The sequence below is a fragment of the Cyclopterus lumpus genome, chromosome 21 (genome assembly GCF_009769545.1).
Source record: "Cyclopterus lumpus isolate fCycLum1 chromosome 21, fCycLum1.pri, whole genome shotgun sequence".
In the NCBI taxonomy this organism is placed as follows: Eukaryota; Metazoa; Chordata; class Actinopteri; order Perciformes; family Cyclopteridae; genus Cyclopterus; species Cyclopterus lumpus.
In genome coordinates, this window is record NC_046986.1 from 13,690,900 (window position 1) to 13,711,722 (window position 20,823).

General features: G+C 39.7%; 1 protein-coding gene across 1 annotated transcript in view; it reads left to right on the plus strand.

Moving 5' to 3' along the window:
- LOC117750877 (receptor tyrosine-protein kinase erbB-4-like) overlaps nt 1-20,823 on the plus strand; it is a 268,118-nt gene that overhangs the window by 158,373 nt on the left and 88,922 nt on the right. Inside the window, exons 4-5 of the mRNA XM_034562299.1 lie at nt 15,287-15,418; nt 19,187-19,252. Coding sequence (XP_034418190.1) covers nt 15,287-15,418; nt 19,187-19,252 — 198 coding nt within the window. The remainder of the gene's footprint in view (nt 1-15,286; nt 15,419-19,186; nt 19,253-20,823) is intronic.

Consider the following 20,823-nt stretch of genomic DNA (forward strand, 5'->3'; position numbering starts at 1 on the left):
GCATTTATACGGCACCACCAAGCTTTTTTTCCAAACTGGGCCTCTTCATTGTGATGCCAAGTTGAAACCCGTGCCGAGGGAGCCGGGGCCGGACTCTCTGAGAAGCTGCTGTTTGATGTGCTATCCATGGCCTCGAGCCATGAAGTGGAGGGGAAGTTATGCACGGCCTGAATCTGTTCATATGTCTGACTGAGTTCCACCCGAGTTCTTCTCCTTCTTAATACTTAATAGTAGAGTAACATTTCTTTTTGATGAAAAAAATATTCTAATGAGATATTTGATTTTCTCATATGTTGGTATGACAACAACACAAATGGAGGTCTCCGGCGCTCCGCTTTGTTTCTAGTAACCAAGACCTGGGGCCCAAATCAGTTTTTAATTTTGCAGTTTATTTGTGTCCAGCTGCTATTTCCTGCAGTCTTTTTATGTAATGCCTAAGTGCATCTAAATCGCCTCAGGTGTATTTCCTACCACCATAAGATTCCATAATTTTTTCAGCAGATTTCTTTTTTTTTTTTTAAATGTGTATACGCATATACATTTTGGGTAGTTAGGGCTGCTTAACGTATCTCTTTATGACCAAATACTTGGAGAGTCTTTCATACCACCAGTTTGTTCTGTTGCAGTTGTCAACATTCTACAGTGTACTGCTGAGGAAGGCCCTAACAGTCAGATAGATCCATCAAGCAGTACATCAAAACGCGTTCCTTCCTTCAAGTGCTTTAGTGAGTCCGAGGCCAGCTTTCTCATTCATTACAAGGCCTCTGATGTTGCTGTCACATTGATCCACCGTTCCTCTACTCGCAGCTCCAAGAAGAAGTGTAAAATGATCGATATAATCCATACGGAACATATATAAGAGGATAAAATGTATTAACTACATAAGGGGCTAATCGAGGGAAGGCCCAGTAAAAGGCCCCTTCAGCGCTGAAACCCACCCACATTTGTACTCGGGTTGAAATTGCCTTCGGATTAAATCAATTTGTCGCTAGTATATTGTAGCATTGCACTTATTGATTTTTCTGGTGCACTCTCGGCGAGCTGTGAATGGACTCTCTGGATTTGAGGGGACCGGAGAATGGAGTGGAGGTCTCTGGCTGAGCAGGGATAGGACTCCCTCCGATGCACCTTTCAATCAAGCTTAGCCAAGTTATCCTCATGAATATGAAATATAAGGCACAGTCAAGCTGGGGAAAAGTTGAGGGATATAGTGTGTGTGTGTGTGCACAGGGGTGTATAGATCTGAATAAGAAACAGTAAAAGACTCTTTGCTTCGATTTCCAAAGTTTCGTTGTATTGTTTGTTTGATATTACTTGACAAAAATATGTTACATTGTGAGGAATCACTATTTGTGTTAGGGTTTTAAATACTGCTGTGTTTAAGAGAAGGTTTAAATAAGTACTTTTAATCTTTTCTTCGATAGCCGAGCAAGGAAAAGGTTCAACAGAGCCGCCTCACGACATTCTCAAAGTTCCTAATATGTATTGTGATGCATGCTGACCCCCAGTGTCTTCCTTCCTGCTTAGGCAAACATTTTCAACACTTCCGTGTGGATTCACATGAACCCCGGGCAGCTTCTGTGCTTTCACATGGTAATTACAGCCTGCTTCCCTGGCAAAATAATAACAGTCTCAATAAGGAGCACAACACAGATGAGCTTTCTGATTTAACGCATTTACTGCCCCCCTTCCTTTCCCTCATTTCATCCAGTATCTTTTTTTTCTGATTTGTTTTGTGTTGTTGATTCATTTTTCTAACCACCCTACGCCTGCACTGCGTCTGTCCAAAATGAAGCATCCAATCTGAGGCCCCATCTGCTGAATGATCCTCTCTCGTTGCATGCATGTATACAAGCCTGTGTTTTACGCCAAGGCGTTATCAACTCCTTCATGGCCCATCTGCTCTCTCTTTATCTACCCCGTTTTCAGTCTTTCTTCCATCTCTTTATCCCTGTTTCCTTGGCTCTGTGTCGCTCATTATACTTTAGTTGGCCGTCTTGATTTGTTACATTGATGCATTTCACACAAACGCACGCAACGTAACGTTGGTACCGTTTTGTGCGCAACGGCCGTTTGAGTACAGTCCTACGGTGTTCTCCAAAGCCTCGTGCAATCGTTTGATTGAGAAATCTGAGCGCATCAAATACTGAACACGTCCTGTTCAGTGCACAAGGGAGGCAGAGAATGGATGAGATGGGATGGGGTAAAGTGAAAGCGACGATTTGAGTCAGTGTGTTTACCCCAGACAAGGAACTGCTGAGAGGGGGGCACAACTTTGCTGCCGTTTCCTGATCCCTGAGACTTTCATCCACCGTCTAACTTCTTGGGAAAGAAGGAGCAATTGTGCCGCAGGAGGCAGGCGAGATTGTTTCAGTGCACGTCACCATAATTTAGTTGAGTCTCTTGCCTGGCAGCCCCCAGACCTCAGGTCTCCTTCAATTGTGTGTCTAATTGATTACTTCCAATGCAATTACTCCCGTGTCACACTCAATATTTCACCACACCAGGAAGGCAGCAAGAGGGACTTTCTTTTTGAAGGACGACATTCATATTGTCACATTTGTGAGCCCCTAATGTGGATCGTGAAGAGGCACATGTTAAATTGAAGTCCGGAATGAGCCTTGAGTGGTGGTTGCTGCTAATTGATTGCTCTGTAACACCACTGTGTGACAGAGATAGTGAGACTAGTGAGAGCAACTGGTTGAGTTCTTGTGCTCGGGGAACAATGCGGCTTAAATTCTGAACAAAAAAACTATACAAAAAAACAAGTAGAAAAGGAAAGGATTTTGTTTTTAATGACACTATTATCAAATAGATACATTTGTTAATACTTTGAAAACAGCGGAAATTCAGCCTTGGATTGATTTCCCAGCTCAGGTTTCTCTGTATTTATAATTACTGTGTCAATTTCTTCAATGAGAATAAAATCAACCCTCAGCTTTAATCACCACCTAGTTTTAACATTAAAAGGCTTTTTTATCTTCTTTTAATTGCTTACTGTTGATAGAAAATATTAATTTGCCATGTACATACTTGTTTGGTACATTGTTGATACCATACAGGGATGGATACTAGAACACCCAGTGAACTGACCTGAAGCTAAGAATCTAGAAAATGTTCTTCTCATGCTGATTCCAAAACCGCTTTTTTGATCACCAACTTTAAATTTTAGACATTTCAAATACATGTGTACAAACCTTCTTAGAATGTTTGAAACAAAATGGTTTGTGTGGGGGTTTTTTAGACCCAGAAATAAAGATCTGGTTATAAGTTTTTTTTATGCATGCAAGCATTGTCATGTCTGAATACAGTAGTGTTCATATATCTTGTATGCGCCTATTTCCAATGAATAATTAACATTGCAACACATTCTCACCCCAAAGTGTCAAAAACATTATGTCAATATACTCTTGTTTGAGTGTCTTTCCAAATGAACCGTTGATCCTCACAGGAAGTTTCGGTTTACAAAAGAGCATGGTTGACATTAACTTGACTGACTACCATTTCACAACGACTCACGTGACTAATGACACTCACACCTCACATAACTAACGAGGACGTGACAAAATATTAGTGTTACATTTGAGTTTTTAATGGGATACAAATAGTGGTCTCTTAACCGGAAGTCCTGTGCTTGTCTGACCCATCCAGCTTGTGTGGAATAGTACTCAGTTGCCCTGAGAGTGTAATAATGATGCAGGTGTGTTTACATTGGAGGTAATTTGGTCACATACAGCCACTAAAGGGTGCCCCAGCGCAACGGCGTCAGGCGCCGAGGAGCCGTGACCGAGTGGTATTCAACTCGTTGTACATTGTCTAAGCTCATGACTGCATTAGGAACCAACCTAGAAGGACTCTAACTATACTCGCTGATTATGAATATTGTCCAGCCCGAGTATCCACCTCTGCCTCACCTTTTGTCAGCGAGAGAAAATACAGTCTTGCCTAAACATCACTATACCCTATTTTAACAATTTGCCTTCCAAACTAAACCGCTGCGGCCCACTGGGAGAGTCGACTTTCACCTCATTAAAAGTTAAAGTAGGCGTGGTAGGAATTTTAATGCCAATTAATAATAAAAACACAGTCTCCTCTTTTTCTCCAATGTTTCCATCCCCCCGGGCTATGGCTGAGATCAGTATAATATCTGCCATGATGTAGATGTAAAACCAGCTCAGAGACCAATAGGACGCTGTTGAAATCTTGTCAAAGTTGTTGTTTTGTTGTTCACCACGAGGTACAGAATGAGTCTTAATATACCTGATTGCAGTGCAACAGATCAAGCGGCTAAAATAGTTTCTGAACTAGAGATATTTTTGGCCGGGGAAAGATAGTGCTTTGCTAATCAGAATCTAGAGATTCCACAGATGTATGCTTGGTGTTGACAAAGACTTTGCATTAACACATTACTTTTTTTCAGAACTGCAAATACACCTTGATATACTAAGTGTTTGTTTATGCTGTAAATTACTATAATTAATGGACACCTTCCAGCGAATCAGGAACAAGAATATCTAGTACCCATGGTAGAAGTGCTTTAACTGTTTTTTGGATAAAATGGATCCCTATGAGACAAATGATCTATACCTGACGTTAGCTTCACAGGCAATACTTGATAGTCGAATAAAGTAATTGTTGTTATGATGTAATTTGTTTGTTTGTAGAATATTGCACATTTTTATCTTTTCAGCAGGTTGATATTTCCCTCTAAAAGTAAAAGAAAACAACGTTGACGCTTGATATGTGACCGGGAGCAAACAATGGTCTCTGATGTTGGATTTGACATACTTTGTATGCCCAACTATCTGCCCTGACCTCTTTCTCTGGAGTTGTTGCAGTGCTATTACAGTGATACACTGATTCCACCTTAAACAAATGACTAGTGCCCCCATTGTTTTTGGCAAGAACAATCTTGCCTATCTAGCATATCAACATGGGACGAATTTAAATCATGTCAGTTATCTGATGTTTTTGTACTGTACATGTTAACCCATTTTAACACAATTTTAGTTCTCTAAACTACTTGGATCACATATTCAATATGTATTCCTTTACTGATTGTCAAACAAACATTCACATACAAAGAACCACAACTGAAAGGCTTCACCCTTTTATGATTTTTCTTGTCCACTATGTGCTGTACCTACTCCTTTTCATGTATTATTCTGTTTCTGAAAAGTCTGCCACAGATATGATTGCAGATTCCGAACAAACACTGTGGTTGTCATGTTTAGTTTCTGTCACTGGATGGTTGTCATTGTGGCTTCCCCATGTCGGTGCATGGCTGTGCAGGCTTGACGTGCAGCTCTTACTTTGATTCTGAAGGCCAGACTGGTCTTTGATGTCAGAGGCGATCAGTGCTCATCTCAGAGGAGGAGCAAAATGAGTAGGAAAGCAAGTGAAGTAGGAGCTGACTGGCAGCTCAGTGGGTCTCAAACGCCACTGAGGAAAATGTCACTTTCTATCAACTTAGTTTTGAGGCCTTAACAGAGCCTTAACCTGTGGAGCCTTAACCTGTGGACTTTAGGTGGTATAAAATGTTCACTGTTAAAGCTGTGAGGTGTTAAATACAGTATATTAACAAGTTCTGAAGTTAGTGTCTTCTTAGGTGGTAAGTGTGTATATAAGCTTTGTACTTGTTATATTTGTTGTTTGACTTCCTTATAATGTTTTACTTCTATTTTCCATAGGACATGGTTGAGAATGTGTTTCTTTTAAAAAACTATAGAGTTTGTGTCCGGGATAATGATTAATCTGTGCATTGTACAGCATATTGTATAAACTGACAAGATATACAGTACATATTTAAACTAAGGATAAAAGTCCTTAGATTTCCAGTGATATACAGCCATTTTAAATTGCTATCATTGAGGATTGCTTTCCACGAGTTTAAAAGAAGCAGTACTCCCAAAACAATTTAATAACCTTGCCTCGGTGCCGACACACACATAAACACACAGATTACCCTCCGATGCTACGACTCCTCCCCCTTCTCCCCTGGCAGCTTAATAATTAATATGCTTATTTTTTGCCTCTTAGGCCGAAGCCTTGGGTAAGTGGAGCAGCTATTGATGGGGGCAGCGATGGGTAATGGGACATGAAAAGGACTTTTCCATTCATCTAAGGTCCCCAAAGATATAGGCTGGGTGTTACTACATGCAACACCAGGCATGACTTTACCAAATAACATTTTTAAATATTTGCCACCTCTCTCTGTGGTACATTTATTTGTTGTGGTGCTAAAAAGATCTGGCTTCCATCATTGGTATTTTTTATGAAGCTCTGTTTCCACCACATCTAGCAGGTGTTGCCTCTTTGATAATGTCATATTCCTTTTTTATTATAGTTTGTTATTGAAACAACCAGGCTGGAAGGCTCATTGTATTGCTCATAAACAGAGGTTGGTTCGGTCATGGAGGTGGTCTCAAAGCATCTGCTCTAAAGTTGTGTTCTGAGCTAATGTAATGTTGGCTGACGTCATACACCTTGAGGTCAAATGTTTAAAATGTCTGCCAACATTACCTTTTGATATTATACAGACTTGAGAGTCAGAGAGACACAGAAGTTAGTTTATGCAAGAATGTTGATCATTGGCAAAGATGTCCTGCATGGTTTGGTTCATTGGTACAAACATTTTTAAACTGGCGCAGAGTGTGACATTTTATCCAATGCAGTATTTTCTGTAATACACTGTTGTGTCTAAACTATCCAAGATTCTATTCAACTGTTTGATATGACCTTATTTTGTATTACTTCAAATAATATTCATTAGTTTTTTGTTTCAAGTTAAGACTTTCACATAAAAAGCAGTTCACAAAGTGGCAACTCCATGTTGAACCTCCACATCCACGTTTTTTAAGTACTGTTGTAGTACACAACTTCATTCCTGCAACCTGAGGCATGTTATGCACCTGAGGCACCATCCCATCAAACTAATTGCTATTTATATGCTACGAACTTACAACGTAGTTTGCACAATGTATCACAATGGAAGGTAAAAGTGTTTACCTGTTCCAAAATACCACTTATGGCTGGCCGCCATTGAGAGGGCGTAAATGGGATCAACGGTACACATTTTAAGTCTGTTTAGGAAGTCATAGAAGTCACCAAAGTGCTATACATTGTTCTGTAACAAATTAAAAAAGAGAGCTTAAGGTTCAAACTTAAGGTTCAAACTCCACTGAACACATGTTTGATTCTAGGAGTAAAACAGGTGGAGGGCATCATTTGTCACAGACACCTCTTTTGCGGTTCTAGAGTGACACTGCTTTAAACTTCTCCCAGCTGTTGTAGTAGTGACTCATAACAAGTGGCATAGCAAGCCCCTTGTGTGACATCAGCTCTGACCCTCTGAACCCTAAAACACTGATCTGACTAAAGCACGTATCACAACCCTGTTATTGAAATAACAATTTACAAAATGATGTGCAGCTTCAGCAGATATGGGTTCTTTATGAATGTTTCAGTTTAAACCTACTTTACAGTTGTCTGGGTTGCCTTACCCACCATGGCTGATTCACACCAAATACTGTGCTGTGTGAACCAAGTCAGAGCCTCGGCCCGTAGTGTATTACTTAATGTCTCTCAGTAGGCCTGGAAAAACAAGGCCTCAATGACTCGTTGTTGCCTTAGCAAATAATGAACTGACTGAAGCCAGCTTCCTCTTTGGCAAAACCAACATACTTGGTATGCTTGTGGTAAAATATGCTCTCTTTCTTCTCAGTCTTTCCATCTTTCCTTCTTCCTTTCTCTCAGACCCTTTTAGTTTTGCCCATTCCAGAGAGTGTGGCTCATTTTAATTCAGCTGGCAGGCTGATCACACATCAGCCTTGATAAGCTAAGTGGCCCTAAGCAGCAGCAATTCAAGGTCTCTTTTTAATCACTCACTTGTTGTTCCCCCTTGTCAACAATTGTTGATTGTTGTCTTTTTTGTCTCTTCCTTTAATTGTTTTCATGGTTTTGTTTTTCTTTCTTAGATTCGTCTTATCTTATTGTAATATGATTTTCTCCACCTCCTCTGTCCTACCCACAATGCTCAGATTACCAGGGCTTTATCCCAGTTTAAGTTGAATAACCATAACAATCGTGTCTTTCCTCTTCTCGTCTTTAAGCAGATGCTTTCCCCTGCTATGTTATATTTACATAATCCCCAAATCTCTGCCATTTTTCATAAGGACTCCTAGGAAACAATTGCATGAGGGATGGGCCAAATTTAATCTGCAGCCTGTGAATGCAATTATCTTGGTGGAGGAGAGGCGTATGTTTGGGGGATGGGGGCCATGGCTGGTGCCTCGATACCAACGACTATGCCTCCGCAAATATTTCAACATTTCTCCTTCAGAGCAACATAAAGGGGAAAAAGGACATTTCATTTCTAAGATTCAAACATTGTATTAATTTCAAAGATTGAAGATTACTGAAAAAATAGTGTTCTATTAACTGCTTGAATCAAATCAATTTGAAACCAGTTCAGTTGCTATTTTGACTAAAATGTCCTTATTTTGGATGAAATCAGCCATTAACGGAGAACAGAATGAGGGGCATTTTACAACAAAAGGCTTTAAAAAGGACACACAAATAAATGGCCTAACACAGCAGATGAGATTTTGATGTAATTGTCAGAAAATTACAGATCAGTACTTATTTCCGACATGTACTCCATCTACAATGTCTAGTTTCTTTTTTTAACATTATTTTTATACACGCCTTTATAAGACATTTTGCTACTTGTTTCCCAACCAAACATTAGACTGCCAAGCAGGAAAAAATAGACCTTCAAGATTCAATAGTGGGCGAGAGTTTTGAATTGAATGGTTTTTGCATTGAGATGGATGAGGTTGTTCATTACTCCGAAAGGCGCACATTGTGAACAGCACGTGACGCTGCGTGCTGCCGTGGCCACTCAGCCATGAATGTCAGTCACCATGTTAAAATTAAATGTGCATCCAATGTGTGGACCCGTGTGTCTCCATATGCATATGCAGCGACATAGGCAAACACACTGTGAATTCTTAACATAAGTACTCATTTACTCAAGAAAATCACTCATCTCGTGGCTGTGTTCTTCTCTGTTCAATCTTTTATATCATCCTATATCTTTCATTCCAGTTTTATTTCAATCTCCTCACATGGTGCCATGCAATTGTTTTGGTCTTACGATGCTTCGCTCTCTGGAAACCTTTTCCAGATCTCTTTCTTCTACACACACACACACACCCACGCTGCCGCTCTTGACCACAGTGTGTTCAGAGACAGTCTAATCCCAACACTGCCATCTCTCTGGTGAACCTCTCGCAAAGCACTTTTATGTAGTCAAATGCATGCAGTTTTTTCTTTTCAGGTCAATAGTTAAACACATAAAAGTGCAATTATATTTGAATAGTTAGCACTATTTCGCCTGCGTTAACAGTGTTAAAATCGCATGCCGTTTGTGTGGGAGGTACTCCATCCGATGACCTTCAAGGAGATATGAAGTTGGTGATGCATGCTGCTAGACATTCCACTCTACATATCTTGGAGTGAGGAATTCATTTGTTAATATGATACTGAATAGGACATTTTATTGTGTTGTGACATCCAAGCCTTAAAATACCAACAATTGTTAAATTGCCAATTGATGGTAGCCACATAAAGCTGCATGTCATCAGCACAGCTTTGGAATAAGATGGAAAGAGATGACACCACCAATGGGGTAACATCTATAAATTGATAGGACCCTGCACCAATTGTAAGAGTTAAATTCAGGTTACTTTTCACATGGAATACTCGTACTCAGCCTGAGAAAAAACGTTGTTTAATATCCTAAGTTCTTGTGGTGCTTCCCAAGAGCTTGACTCATACTAACGATTACAAGTCAGTATATGCAGTCCTCCTCTGCTTCAAATTTGACTACTCTTTTTATAAATATGTCTTGTGTGAGTGCCTCCACTCAATAGAAGAGCAAGGCAAAACTTCTGGACAAGTGGCCCCAGGACTGACCCTTAAGGAACATCACAAGTTTTGTTTCGAGATGTGATCAAAAGAGAAAAACTGCTCGTGGATATGTTGGGCCTTGTTGAAGAAGGTGGAGGAACTCACTAATGCATACCGTACAGACACATATGCTGAGCATACATTCACCAAATAGTTTTGAACATATCCGGGAAGATCTGATAAAAAATCTTGCTAAACGTATAACAGCTACTCGGATGTTCTTTCTCTTCCATACACAAATGCACACAACTTTTTGGCACGCTCATGCATATACATTTCCTTTTTCATCACTTGCAAATACACACAAATACACACATACTTTACTTCTGGGATCTGCAAGCATTTCCTTGGCAACAGTGGGGACTGGAGGGCAGGGATGGAACTGTGCAGCAGTAGAAGCAGATGATGGATGGGAGGGGAGATCACCTATTTGTAGAGCAAAGGCAGAGATTTGCTGTCCTGACATCGTCTGTCGACTACGGAGCAACTCGGAGCACAGTGATTGACGCAGTGCTATGTTGAAACATGGGCACCGTTCAGAGACAAAGAAAACGTCTTCTCCTCAAGCTTATTGTTGCTCTGAAGTGTGTGTGTGTGTTTTCATTAGGAGTGCTGAAGTTACTGTGGCCTCTGGAGTGGGTTCATCAAATAGTTCTATTCACTAATTCATGCAACTTTTGCAACAATATTCGAGACACTCTTTACATTTTCTTTCTTTCTCATTTTTTTTTCAGTAGCCATCATCTATCATGACAGATGAACGGATACACTGATGGATGATGGCTGATAAAATAGATGTCATTCATTCTCCCATCATAACATCCATCACTTTAATTCCCATCAAGTTATTCTGCATTATGCCGAACAGCATGTACAGTCTTTCATTTTTCCAACTGCTTACTCACTTATTACTCTTTCATGTATTCCTTTATTCTTAATTGGTAAGTGGTCCAGTTCAGCCTGGAATGATTTTTGTCTTAGTGCACTCCTTATATAACTATTTACTATCTCATTCCCCTATGGTTACAAGATTAATATGTTTTTAATATTCTTCTTTTTGTGTGTGGACTGCCAATCTCTTATTTTGGTATTTCTCCAAAATAAGTATAATATAATGTTTGAGTGCATAATAATATGTTTGAGTGCATCCTAGCAACACCATACGCCTTCCACTGCTGCTGGGGGTATACAGCAGGATCTGCACCCCAGCATTTAGCCTATTTGACCCAGAATGCATCCTCATCGTATCACTGAGTTTTTCTTCTTCGTTGCACTGAGCTAATAGCAGCGCTCAGCCGAAACTAAGTTGAAGCTCTCGGACTCGATGAGACACTACAGTGGAGACCCAGTGTAAAATCCCCAGTTGCATTGCTCAAGGAGAGGAGAAACGCCTCTGTTTCTTTGATTGAATACCTGCTTATCTGCTGTAATTGCTCGACTGTTTAAGTATCTTTTTTAATCTCTTGCTAACTCTCTATCAAACTCTTCAAGCCGGCCGATTATGTGTCCATACCTCCCTCAGAGGGACTGAAGTTTAGACATCGAGTTAATGTGTTTTCCTGTGTGTATTGATGGTAGTAGTTCAAAACATGGATATTCTTCAGTACACAAAAAGAATGAACACTAGTGAGGATATAAGGCAGTCCTCCACTGCTGGAGCAAGTCAACCATTCATTATAGTACTTCGGTTTTCCTCCATATTTCTTCATTAAAAAATCCCCTCAACACGTATTAATTCACTCTCAGAAACTCATTAATATGGATTTCTTTCTGATCATTGGTATGCTATTTGCCTCCCAATCTTAATCAAACTCGTCCCAACACTGCAATAAGAAAGTAAAAAAATCACAACAAGCGATTACCATCAAAATAATTGCCTGCATACATTTGTTCTGCATCCTTGAATTTCATATTGTTTTCGTCCAGTGGTCATGTGGCCTGATATTGAAGATTGCTGTGCCTTTTGAAGCCATGCACTCATTCAGAGACACTTGGAGTAGCTCTGTGGATGAAGTGGATGAGTAGGGGGTCGTTTGGAGACACAAGCTGTAGCTACGTGAACAAACTAATTAAGCCATTTTCTCTACCCACTGAACAATCAACAACAGAAATGAACCATTGATCTCCCCCCGGTCACCAACTGCACACCCAGCAAATGTGCAAGCCAAGCATTTACTGGTAATGAAAAAGCAAAGCGTGCATAAGTTGTGCACAATTGTGTAGGTATTATGTAATATCTGTTTGTTAATTATTAATATATTGTTGACGGATGATATGGGAAATACTTAAACTCTCCGAGGCAAAGCGCCAGTAGGAAGCCAATTACACTGTTGTCCAGCTTTTTGAACTTGGTCATGTCACACTCCAGATTAGTGTGTTGTGCAGTACATGTCCAAATGTAACATGTGTGCTAGAATTAATACAAGATGGTGGAGCCCTCTGGATGGTGCTGAGAGTTACTTGTGAAAGTGTTGAGTTTTATTTTATACAATGTGTTGAGTGTGAATGCAGCTCAGGTCCAGATGGAATTAATGAAAACACCTTGTCTCACTTGTTTAGCACACACAATAATCCTGGCAATTGTTTGTGGCTAAATTTTGTTTACATCTCTAGATTAGATCCACGAAAAACAGTGCTTATATTTTAGTGGCATGATGATAAGTATGGCTCAAGTTTACGGACATATTTCCTTAACCGATAATGATGGACAGGATATCCAGCACAAGACGAGAGTCTTCAGCAGAAGAGCGAGCCGTGCCTCGTTTGAGTGTGTAAGCGACACAATGATTAAATGTAAGGATTTGGCAATGATATTGTTGTTGTTCAGTGAAACTTAGAAAATCAGACAAGCATAACAATAGATTGAATTATGCCTCAAAACATTTCTGCATTCATTCATTCGTAATTCATTCATTTTTCCACAACTAGCATACATTTTGAAGGATCTTTGAAGCCTGTGAATTGTGAATTTACTTTACTTTTAAATACTGTAGATTTGACTTATTTTGGTTCCAATTCCAATGCCCATGTACTTGTATCTTGCTTGAACAGGGTTGAGATGTCCTGCTGTCATTTTTTTGGTTGTCGTACTAATGGCTTTGCTTTGTCTGTTGGCACATCAATTGCCTTACTTTGCAGCATCTTATTGGGTAAACAATTTGAATTTGAGACACGGCCTCCTGTGGCGAGAGGCAGGATTAATTTATCTCCCTAACTCCCACCGCACATGCAGAAAAAGAGCTGAGGTTAGGCGGGGGGCTGTGTAAGTATTACCACCACCACCACCTATTATCCAAGGAGCATCATTTAATCGTGCTTTTCTGGGACAATATTGTATTTGGCTATTTCAGTGTGGTGCTTGCAGGGCGCCTCGTGTATGATTATGTGTCTCATCGGTTTCAGCCCTGTGTCAGTAATCTGTTTGTAAGGAGATAGAGAGCACACAAGCTCTGTAAATAATGCAAATCTGCTACTGGGCTTCACTTTGTCTTTCTTTCCTGCCATCCGTCTCTCTCTTTGGCTTTCTTACATCTTTATTTGTCTCTCTTTCTTTCATTCTTTTTCTCACTCTTTCTCATGTAAAAATCAGGATTAAGCATTTTCTGAACTCCTGCACAACAATGATCAGAACCACCTTGCTTATCCAATCATTAAACATACTGTGTGTGTGTGTGTGTGTGTGTGTGTGCGTGAGTGACAAAATTAATCAATCCTTTGACAATCATTGGATGGATGATACATATTTTGATGCAGTTATGACTGACCAAAATCCTCGATGAATTATAAAATAGGGACTGCTGTCCCCTACAGGGTATAAAAACCCTGATTGATTTTGCATTGCGATGGTAGTGAGACACACTTGATCCTGTCCTCTAACAGCATGGCAATAGAAGGATGAGGAACAACTGTAATAATGGCATTATGACACTGCTTTGTCCTGGCTGCCTCAGTACAACAACCATCTTCAGATGTGTGTATCTCAACATAAGCTCCTCCCCCTGAAACCCAACCCTGCGTGTGCCCTCAGTTGGAAAAGAAGGGATGTGTCTTTCCAATTTAGTAATTAGATTTTGATTTAAACACGCAATGTCTGGCCATGTCAGTGTTTCCTTCCATGTATCGGACAGGGCACTCGCCTTCTTGCAGACGGCAATAAAAGATCCTGACTTTAGAAATAGTTTGCAAATTCTGGGGGTGTATTCTTGATTTTAAGCTTTTATACTTGCTGTTAAATGCTCAGAAACTCAATGGCAACTATTACAATAGAAATGTGACAGCAAACGAAAACGCATTTTGGTTTAATAAAAGTAATAATGATCATTATAATAAGGTTTGTAATGACTGAAATATGAATTTTACAGTGTTTTATACACTCACCAATGTGACACAAAGTGTGTCTCGTCATTCAGCTGAAGTACATGGATGTTGTTTGTGGCATTATTCGTGGGCACACAGACCTCACGCAGTCCAGATGACTCAAGAGCTTCTTTGACATCTCCGGCTACTATTTTTCCCATGTGGTCGTCTGAGTAATGGCCTGCCTGTAAATACCAACTGCACAGTCCAGTCTAGGATGAAATGTATTGCCAGACTCATGAAGATATTGTTGTATGTTGTAGTGTACGATACCTTTGAAATTTCCTTCTTTAGTGTTTTCGGCTTGGCATTTCGTACTTTGTGTCAAATGCACCAAGCCACGAAACCGCCATTGATCCTTGGTGTAAATTGGAAATCTTTGCAGAGGTAAGATGCGAAGGTAGTCGCGATGTTCTTTCCTCTTCGTGATTCATTTGTCATATGGTGTTTCTTGCGTAAGTTGTAAAAGAGGCTAGTGCTGTTTGAGTCTGTTGAAATGTGCATAGTACCCATCCACGTGACAGAAGTAGCCCCTTTCAGGTGCGAGCTGCTGTTTTTGTCTTTGCTGGTTGGAGTCCTTATCCCGTTCAGAATTGCCCCTGCTCTGTGTCCCATTTACTCTCCTTCATGTTTTTTGTGTTGCTGCCTTTATGCACATGTTTTGCCTGCAGGCCGCCAACGTGCCGAGTGATGAAAAAAATATGAGTGTGATTTGCAAGACAACAAAAAAAACATCTTTTGAATGGAAAGACATTTTACTATCATGTACCCCACAACCCTATGTCAGTCGTACGTTCTAAAATGAAGAGTGGAAAAAAGAATTGGCAATTAAAAATGACAGTAGGAGCCTGCTAACAGGATTGCTGAACTAGTTGCATCCTCCAGGCAGAAATAGTTGAGTACCAAGGAGGCCCTGTGTGTATCTGTATTGACTGTGTGATCTCTCTCTTCTCCACAGAGATCCTAAGTGGGGGTGTGTATGTTGACCAGAACAAGTTCCTCTGTCATGCGGACACAATCCATTGGCAGGACATCGTCAAAAACCCCCGGACGCATCCTGTGGTGGTACCCACCAACAGCAGTGCCACATGTAAGTAACCCAACAAATACAAATGTAGACGACATGAAGACTCCATTTTACTTCAACCTTTATTTGAAGGAATGTTTTATTGAGAGCATTTCTATTGCCCCTCACTCAGATGTTTATACTCATTCACACATCTGGAAGCTGCCCAGTAAATAATCACCGCAACTTATATTTAGAATGGCACTTACCTCTTTAGCATTATACTTCTATATTGAACTATTATAATGGATATTTTCTTCACGTATTAGAATCGATGCAGCACAAGAAATATTGCCTTTTTTATTCAACACTTTCTTATTCATCCGTTACCCACAATGCAACTTGACCGACAGTTTAGCTAAAGACCACCTATGTGTTGTGCTTTTTAGCAGCAAGTGCAGCCTTGATATGCTTGCCTCAAGCAGAGATGAGCAGCAGGCTGAAGAGAGCTGTTATACTCACTTCTTTCTACATACCACTAGATTTTTGTCATTGTCAAACTTGTAGTTTTCAGCCTCAAGTGACTCCTGCCTTAAGCAATGTCACTTTATTAGATTTTGCACAGCTCCCTCTGAAGCCACAGAAGTCTTTATACAACTTTCTTGTCACATTTTCAGTAGCACTCCCCAAAACCTGTAGACCACTTTGCTCAATAGCACTTCAGCAGTGCTCATGAGAAGGCAATGATTGCTGCTCTTTCACATTCTCCCACATGCTAACCCTGCACCCAAATAATTTTTACATTCCAGTAAATTAAGCTCTAATTATTTTGTCTCTTCAAAACAGTGCTAGTTTTGCACCTCAATTTTCCTCACATGCCATTTCATATATTTCTTAGGTTGAGGCAGTGTAACTGATAAGGATAGCTTATCCTTAGTCATGACTACATGTGATGACTCATTTGCGGTAAAGAATGTTAATTGAAATTAATTATCGTCAGCTATATCTAAAGGTTCCTGAACTCAAACCTACAGGACTGTGAGCAGACTCACATATAGGCTTTCAAAATGATACTTGTCTTTTTACATGCATTTTATAAGGCAGATGAGCTAGTAAGTTGTGACAAGGGAACTGGTCCCTCTTGAAACCCTCTTAACCTGCACCATTGACAATAAGTAACAAGTGTGAGCAGCAAAACATTGTCATTATAAAACCACCCTGTGACCCAATTCTGTCACTGTGCTTACCAGAATAAACCACAATGATTGCTCGCTCATGTCACTTTAATGGCATACAGGAGTTAGCAGGAAGACATGTTAATAAATGCTTAGAATGCTTCTGAAAAGATTTAGTTGGATAAAATAAATACTTAATCTGTCAAGGGGTAGGAGGAGTGATGGTTGAGGTGGCTGTCAGTGAAGTAAAGATGCAAGTCACCTCTTCTGACCCGTTCACTGACTTAACCTCTTAACACACACTGCTTTTGTTATTCATTTAATACTCAAGCTGTTTGACATTTTAATCTGTTGTTGTTGTTTTTTTCTTCTTTTCTTTAAGCTGTCTCGCTTCTCTGCAAATACATAATTACACAATAATTAAACGCATTACCATTATGGAAGAAAATAAAGAGACAGTCTGTGCATATGCCCTCGGATTTCCTCTCACAGCTCTGGCTGGAGGCTTCAAATGCAGATTGAGTGCTCCAAGCATTGATATTCTGCTCAATCCCCCTCCTCCCTGCAGCCATGTTAGCCCTGGTTCGACCCTTACTCCTGTGCGAGTATTCTACTCCGTCAAAAGATCAAGGATCTCCAAACCTGTAATCCACAATGGAGAACATAATCTTCTTTGGGGAAACACAAGATTCACGCTGTTATTACTTGTGACGTATTGGTGCCACTGTTGTTGGTTCTCTTCTCAAAAACAGGACAGGTTTTTGAATCCATGCCCCGTTGATTCAGTTGAAAACCTGGCATCTGTCTTTTACTCCACAACAGCCCTGGCACGGCAGGATTCCTGACATTTTAACCTTTGGGACTGTTTTAAGAAAGCTGTAAAAGATTATGGTGCAGGAAGAGAGCTGGACAGGTTTATTCTAGGTCACTGAGAATTTATAAGATGAGTTAGTGAAGACCTTGAACACTAAATGAAAACTCTTTGTCTTGACTCCACAGGGCGAACAGAGATCAGAATCAGAATCAGCTTTATTGGCCATGTATGTGTCCACATACATGGAATTTGACTCTGGTTACATGTACGCTCTCGTCGTACATACAGTTAAATTACAAATAACAGGATAAATATAAAAAGACAACAGAGTAGCAACATGTATGTACAATATAAAAACAACAACAGTGACAATGATTTGGGGATGTTAGTGCAGAAAGTGGTGATAGTGCATAGTAATCTGAGGTTTTGCATACTCGGCGATGTCAGACAACCACTTATGGCTGGCTGACATTTGTATTATCCTGTTTGTGTGCTGCTTTTCATACAGTCAAGGCTGTCGACCTCTCTTTCTCAAGCATTGTCAAAGTGCTAGTTTGAAGGGAACAGACTGTAGACGCAGAGAAAGGCAGAGGGGCAGACAGGAAAAAGACAAAGAGCGACAGGGATAGACTATAAGTGAAAGAGAGCCACAGAGGAGTGATGAATCAGCGCGGGGTGGATTGAGGATGAAAGAGATGAAATGTGTTGTGAAGAGGGGCACAGATGAGGAAGAAGAGAAGGGAAGAAGATGGAGAGGATCGTGGTGGGGAATAGAGTATCGATGCTAATAGCTCTCATCTGGAGAGGCTGATGGACAGAGGACAGCACTTCTGCACTTATCCAGGCTCACTTCCCCCGCAGTCAATTACTAGACAGTCAATTAAGTCCTCCAAAAAAAACACACAAAAAAACAGAAAGGCTCTGAGGGTATGATGCTGCTTTCTGCTGGTACTTTCTGCTGCTTTACTGCTTTTAGCTCAACCTAGTTTGCGCTGGTTTCATGCTGGGCTGATTTAAAGTAGAGCCACATATTTACTTATTTTCAAAAAACAACCTGTTATTTACGTTTTTCATGACCAGAACAGCACATACTAATCAGAGAGGCTGTGTTGTTCCTAAAAGATGTTTCATCATCTTTGTTGAATAATTATAAGAATACCTGTTTAATATCAAGTGAAAGCAATCAGTAATTATTGTAATTATAAGGATAAGAAACTGTCATTTTAATATAAATGGGGTTGGCTGTAGCTCATGGGGAGAGTGGTCCTCCCGTAACCACAAGGTACCTGGTTCGATCCCCGCTCTCCCCATAGTTGCATGTCGAAGTGTCCTTGAGCAAGACACTGAACCCCCAGTTGCTCCCCGGGCACTTCACTGCAGCCCACTGCTCCTTACTAACTAAGGATGGGTCAAATGCAGAGAAGAATTTACCCACTGTGGGATCAATAAAGCGTACATTAAATTCATTAATGAATAAACATACCATCACCGTACAGTATAATTAACCACAAAGCAGTCCTATAATATATTCAAGCACCAGCATTTCTTACAGATTGCCAGATTGCAATTATAATAATGATTAAGCACTCAAAAGATGCTTGAAATACACTTAAAATGAAGCACACACAAAACACATTCCATGTACTTAAAGGGGAGCCAAAGGAACACCTACAACCTCGCTTTGGATCAATTTGGGCTTCACTAGAGTGCATGATGCCAGACGTACTCAGCTCACTGCCTCTAGCCGGTTTTAAGGTTCAGATAATATGGATTTTGAAGGCTGATACTGATCATATGTTGTGAATAAGTAACTGTTTGCCAATGTAAAATGCCAATCATCTCTTTCCTTGAACTTGTGTGCAGGTCAAAAGTGCAATCGTTCCTGTAATGGTCGTTGCTGGGGACCCAAAGGGGACCAGTGTCAGAGCTGTAAGTACATTACTTCTATATTCTGAAGACACCACATGGCCTTTTAGTGGCTTGTTCATAATAAAATCTATGTAGTTTTAGAAAGGCCTTCACAGTATGTTATGTATATATGCACATAGATGATCTAAACACATTTACAAGGATTTACATTTTTTTGATGGTTACATTTTTATTCTGTTTCGTAATTCCACCCTTTGCATAATGCGCTACTGCCTTGCTTTCTTCTATCCACAAGCATATGTTTGACACTCAAAACGGAACTGAAATTATTATGTTTTATTGTGAGAATATAAGGGTATGACTCTGTGCCCTAAAGGGCTTGTGACATTTACATGTGTCAAAGCTTCAAATCAGCCAATTTAAGTAACTTACTGAAAATCAAGAATTGCATTTATGTTAATCTAGCCACTAATGTTGTCAAAGTTGCATAATTATTTTTAATTGACCTGCTTGGAAAAATGTAATCCATACTGCACTATTTATTTGGTTATTAATATGCCTTCCACGATAAATCACATAAAGTAATTTCTTGAAGTTTCTATTCATTTTTACTCCACAGTTTGATCATATCTGAAGCTTACTGTGGCATCTGTTACTCGGAAATAAGATCAAATTATGATGCTGGTCTTCCCTTTAAAATATTATTATTATTATTTATAATTATTTACAAATATTAAAATTAATTTCTAAAACTCCAATTGAACGTTCAAACTCAAATTATTTACAGACAAGAAAAAAAAATCGTACACTTCCCTATTTAGCTTGGTAATTAACTTGGATGTCATCTCTATTTGTTCTTGTATTTATTTGAGGCATTCCTTCTAAAGTTCTAACTGTAACTGCAATATCAAAATGAAGAAGATAGTGATATATGCAGGGTGTCATAATCCAGCGCAAAATCGGGCCCCAGGTTGAAAACATGGCATGAAGGTAACGTGCCCATTCTGAGTAACTTTGACATAAAATGGAGCGTAACGTTAGTGCAGGCAGAGCACAGAGAGTTGCGCTTGTATTGGCCGACTGCCATCAGCTGTTAGAGTCCACCCTGATTGGCTCATTCACAGCTGTGTGGGTTTTCACGACACAGCGAGCATATTCACGCAGGTGCACAGCACAGAAATTAAAACCGTACACTTTTAACTATTACGCTGATGATCATGCCAACTCATCAGCATTAGCAGCAATTAGTTGCAAGTAATATTGCTTTTACTTTCATTATTGAAGGTCTTGTGTTTCCTTGGGCAAAGGAAAATATGCAATTCTTAGTCTTTTGACAACTTTTAATTGTGTAATAACATTTATAATATCTTGGCTGACATTTACAGGAGGAACACTTGCCTTTTCTTTTTTTCTTTTCTTTATTACATCATAAACAATTATTTACATCTTAAACAAATTGTCAATTACATTTTAAGTAATACAATCATGTTTAAAGCCTGTTTAAGTGTGTTAAAGTATTGCTGACTTAAATGAATGGATTTAGTCCCAGTTTATGTTATTTTACTAATCAAATTCATAGTGAGAGAATTACTGAAAGAATGGTAGTTTGTTAATTTTCAGGACATGGGCCA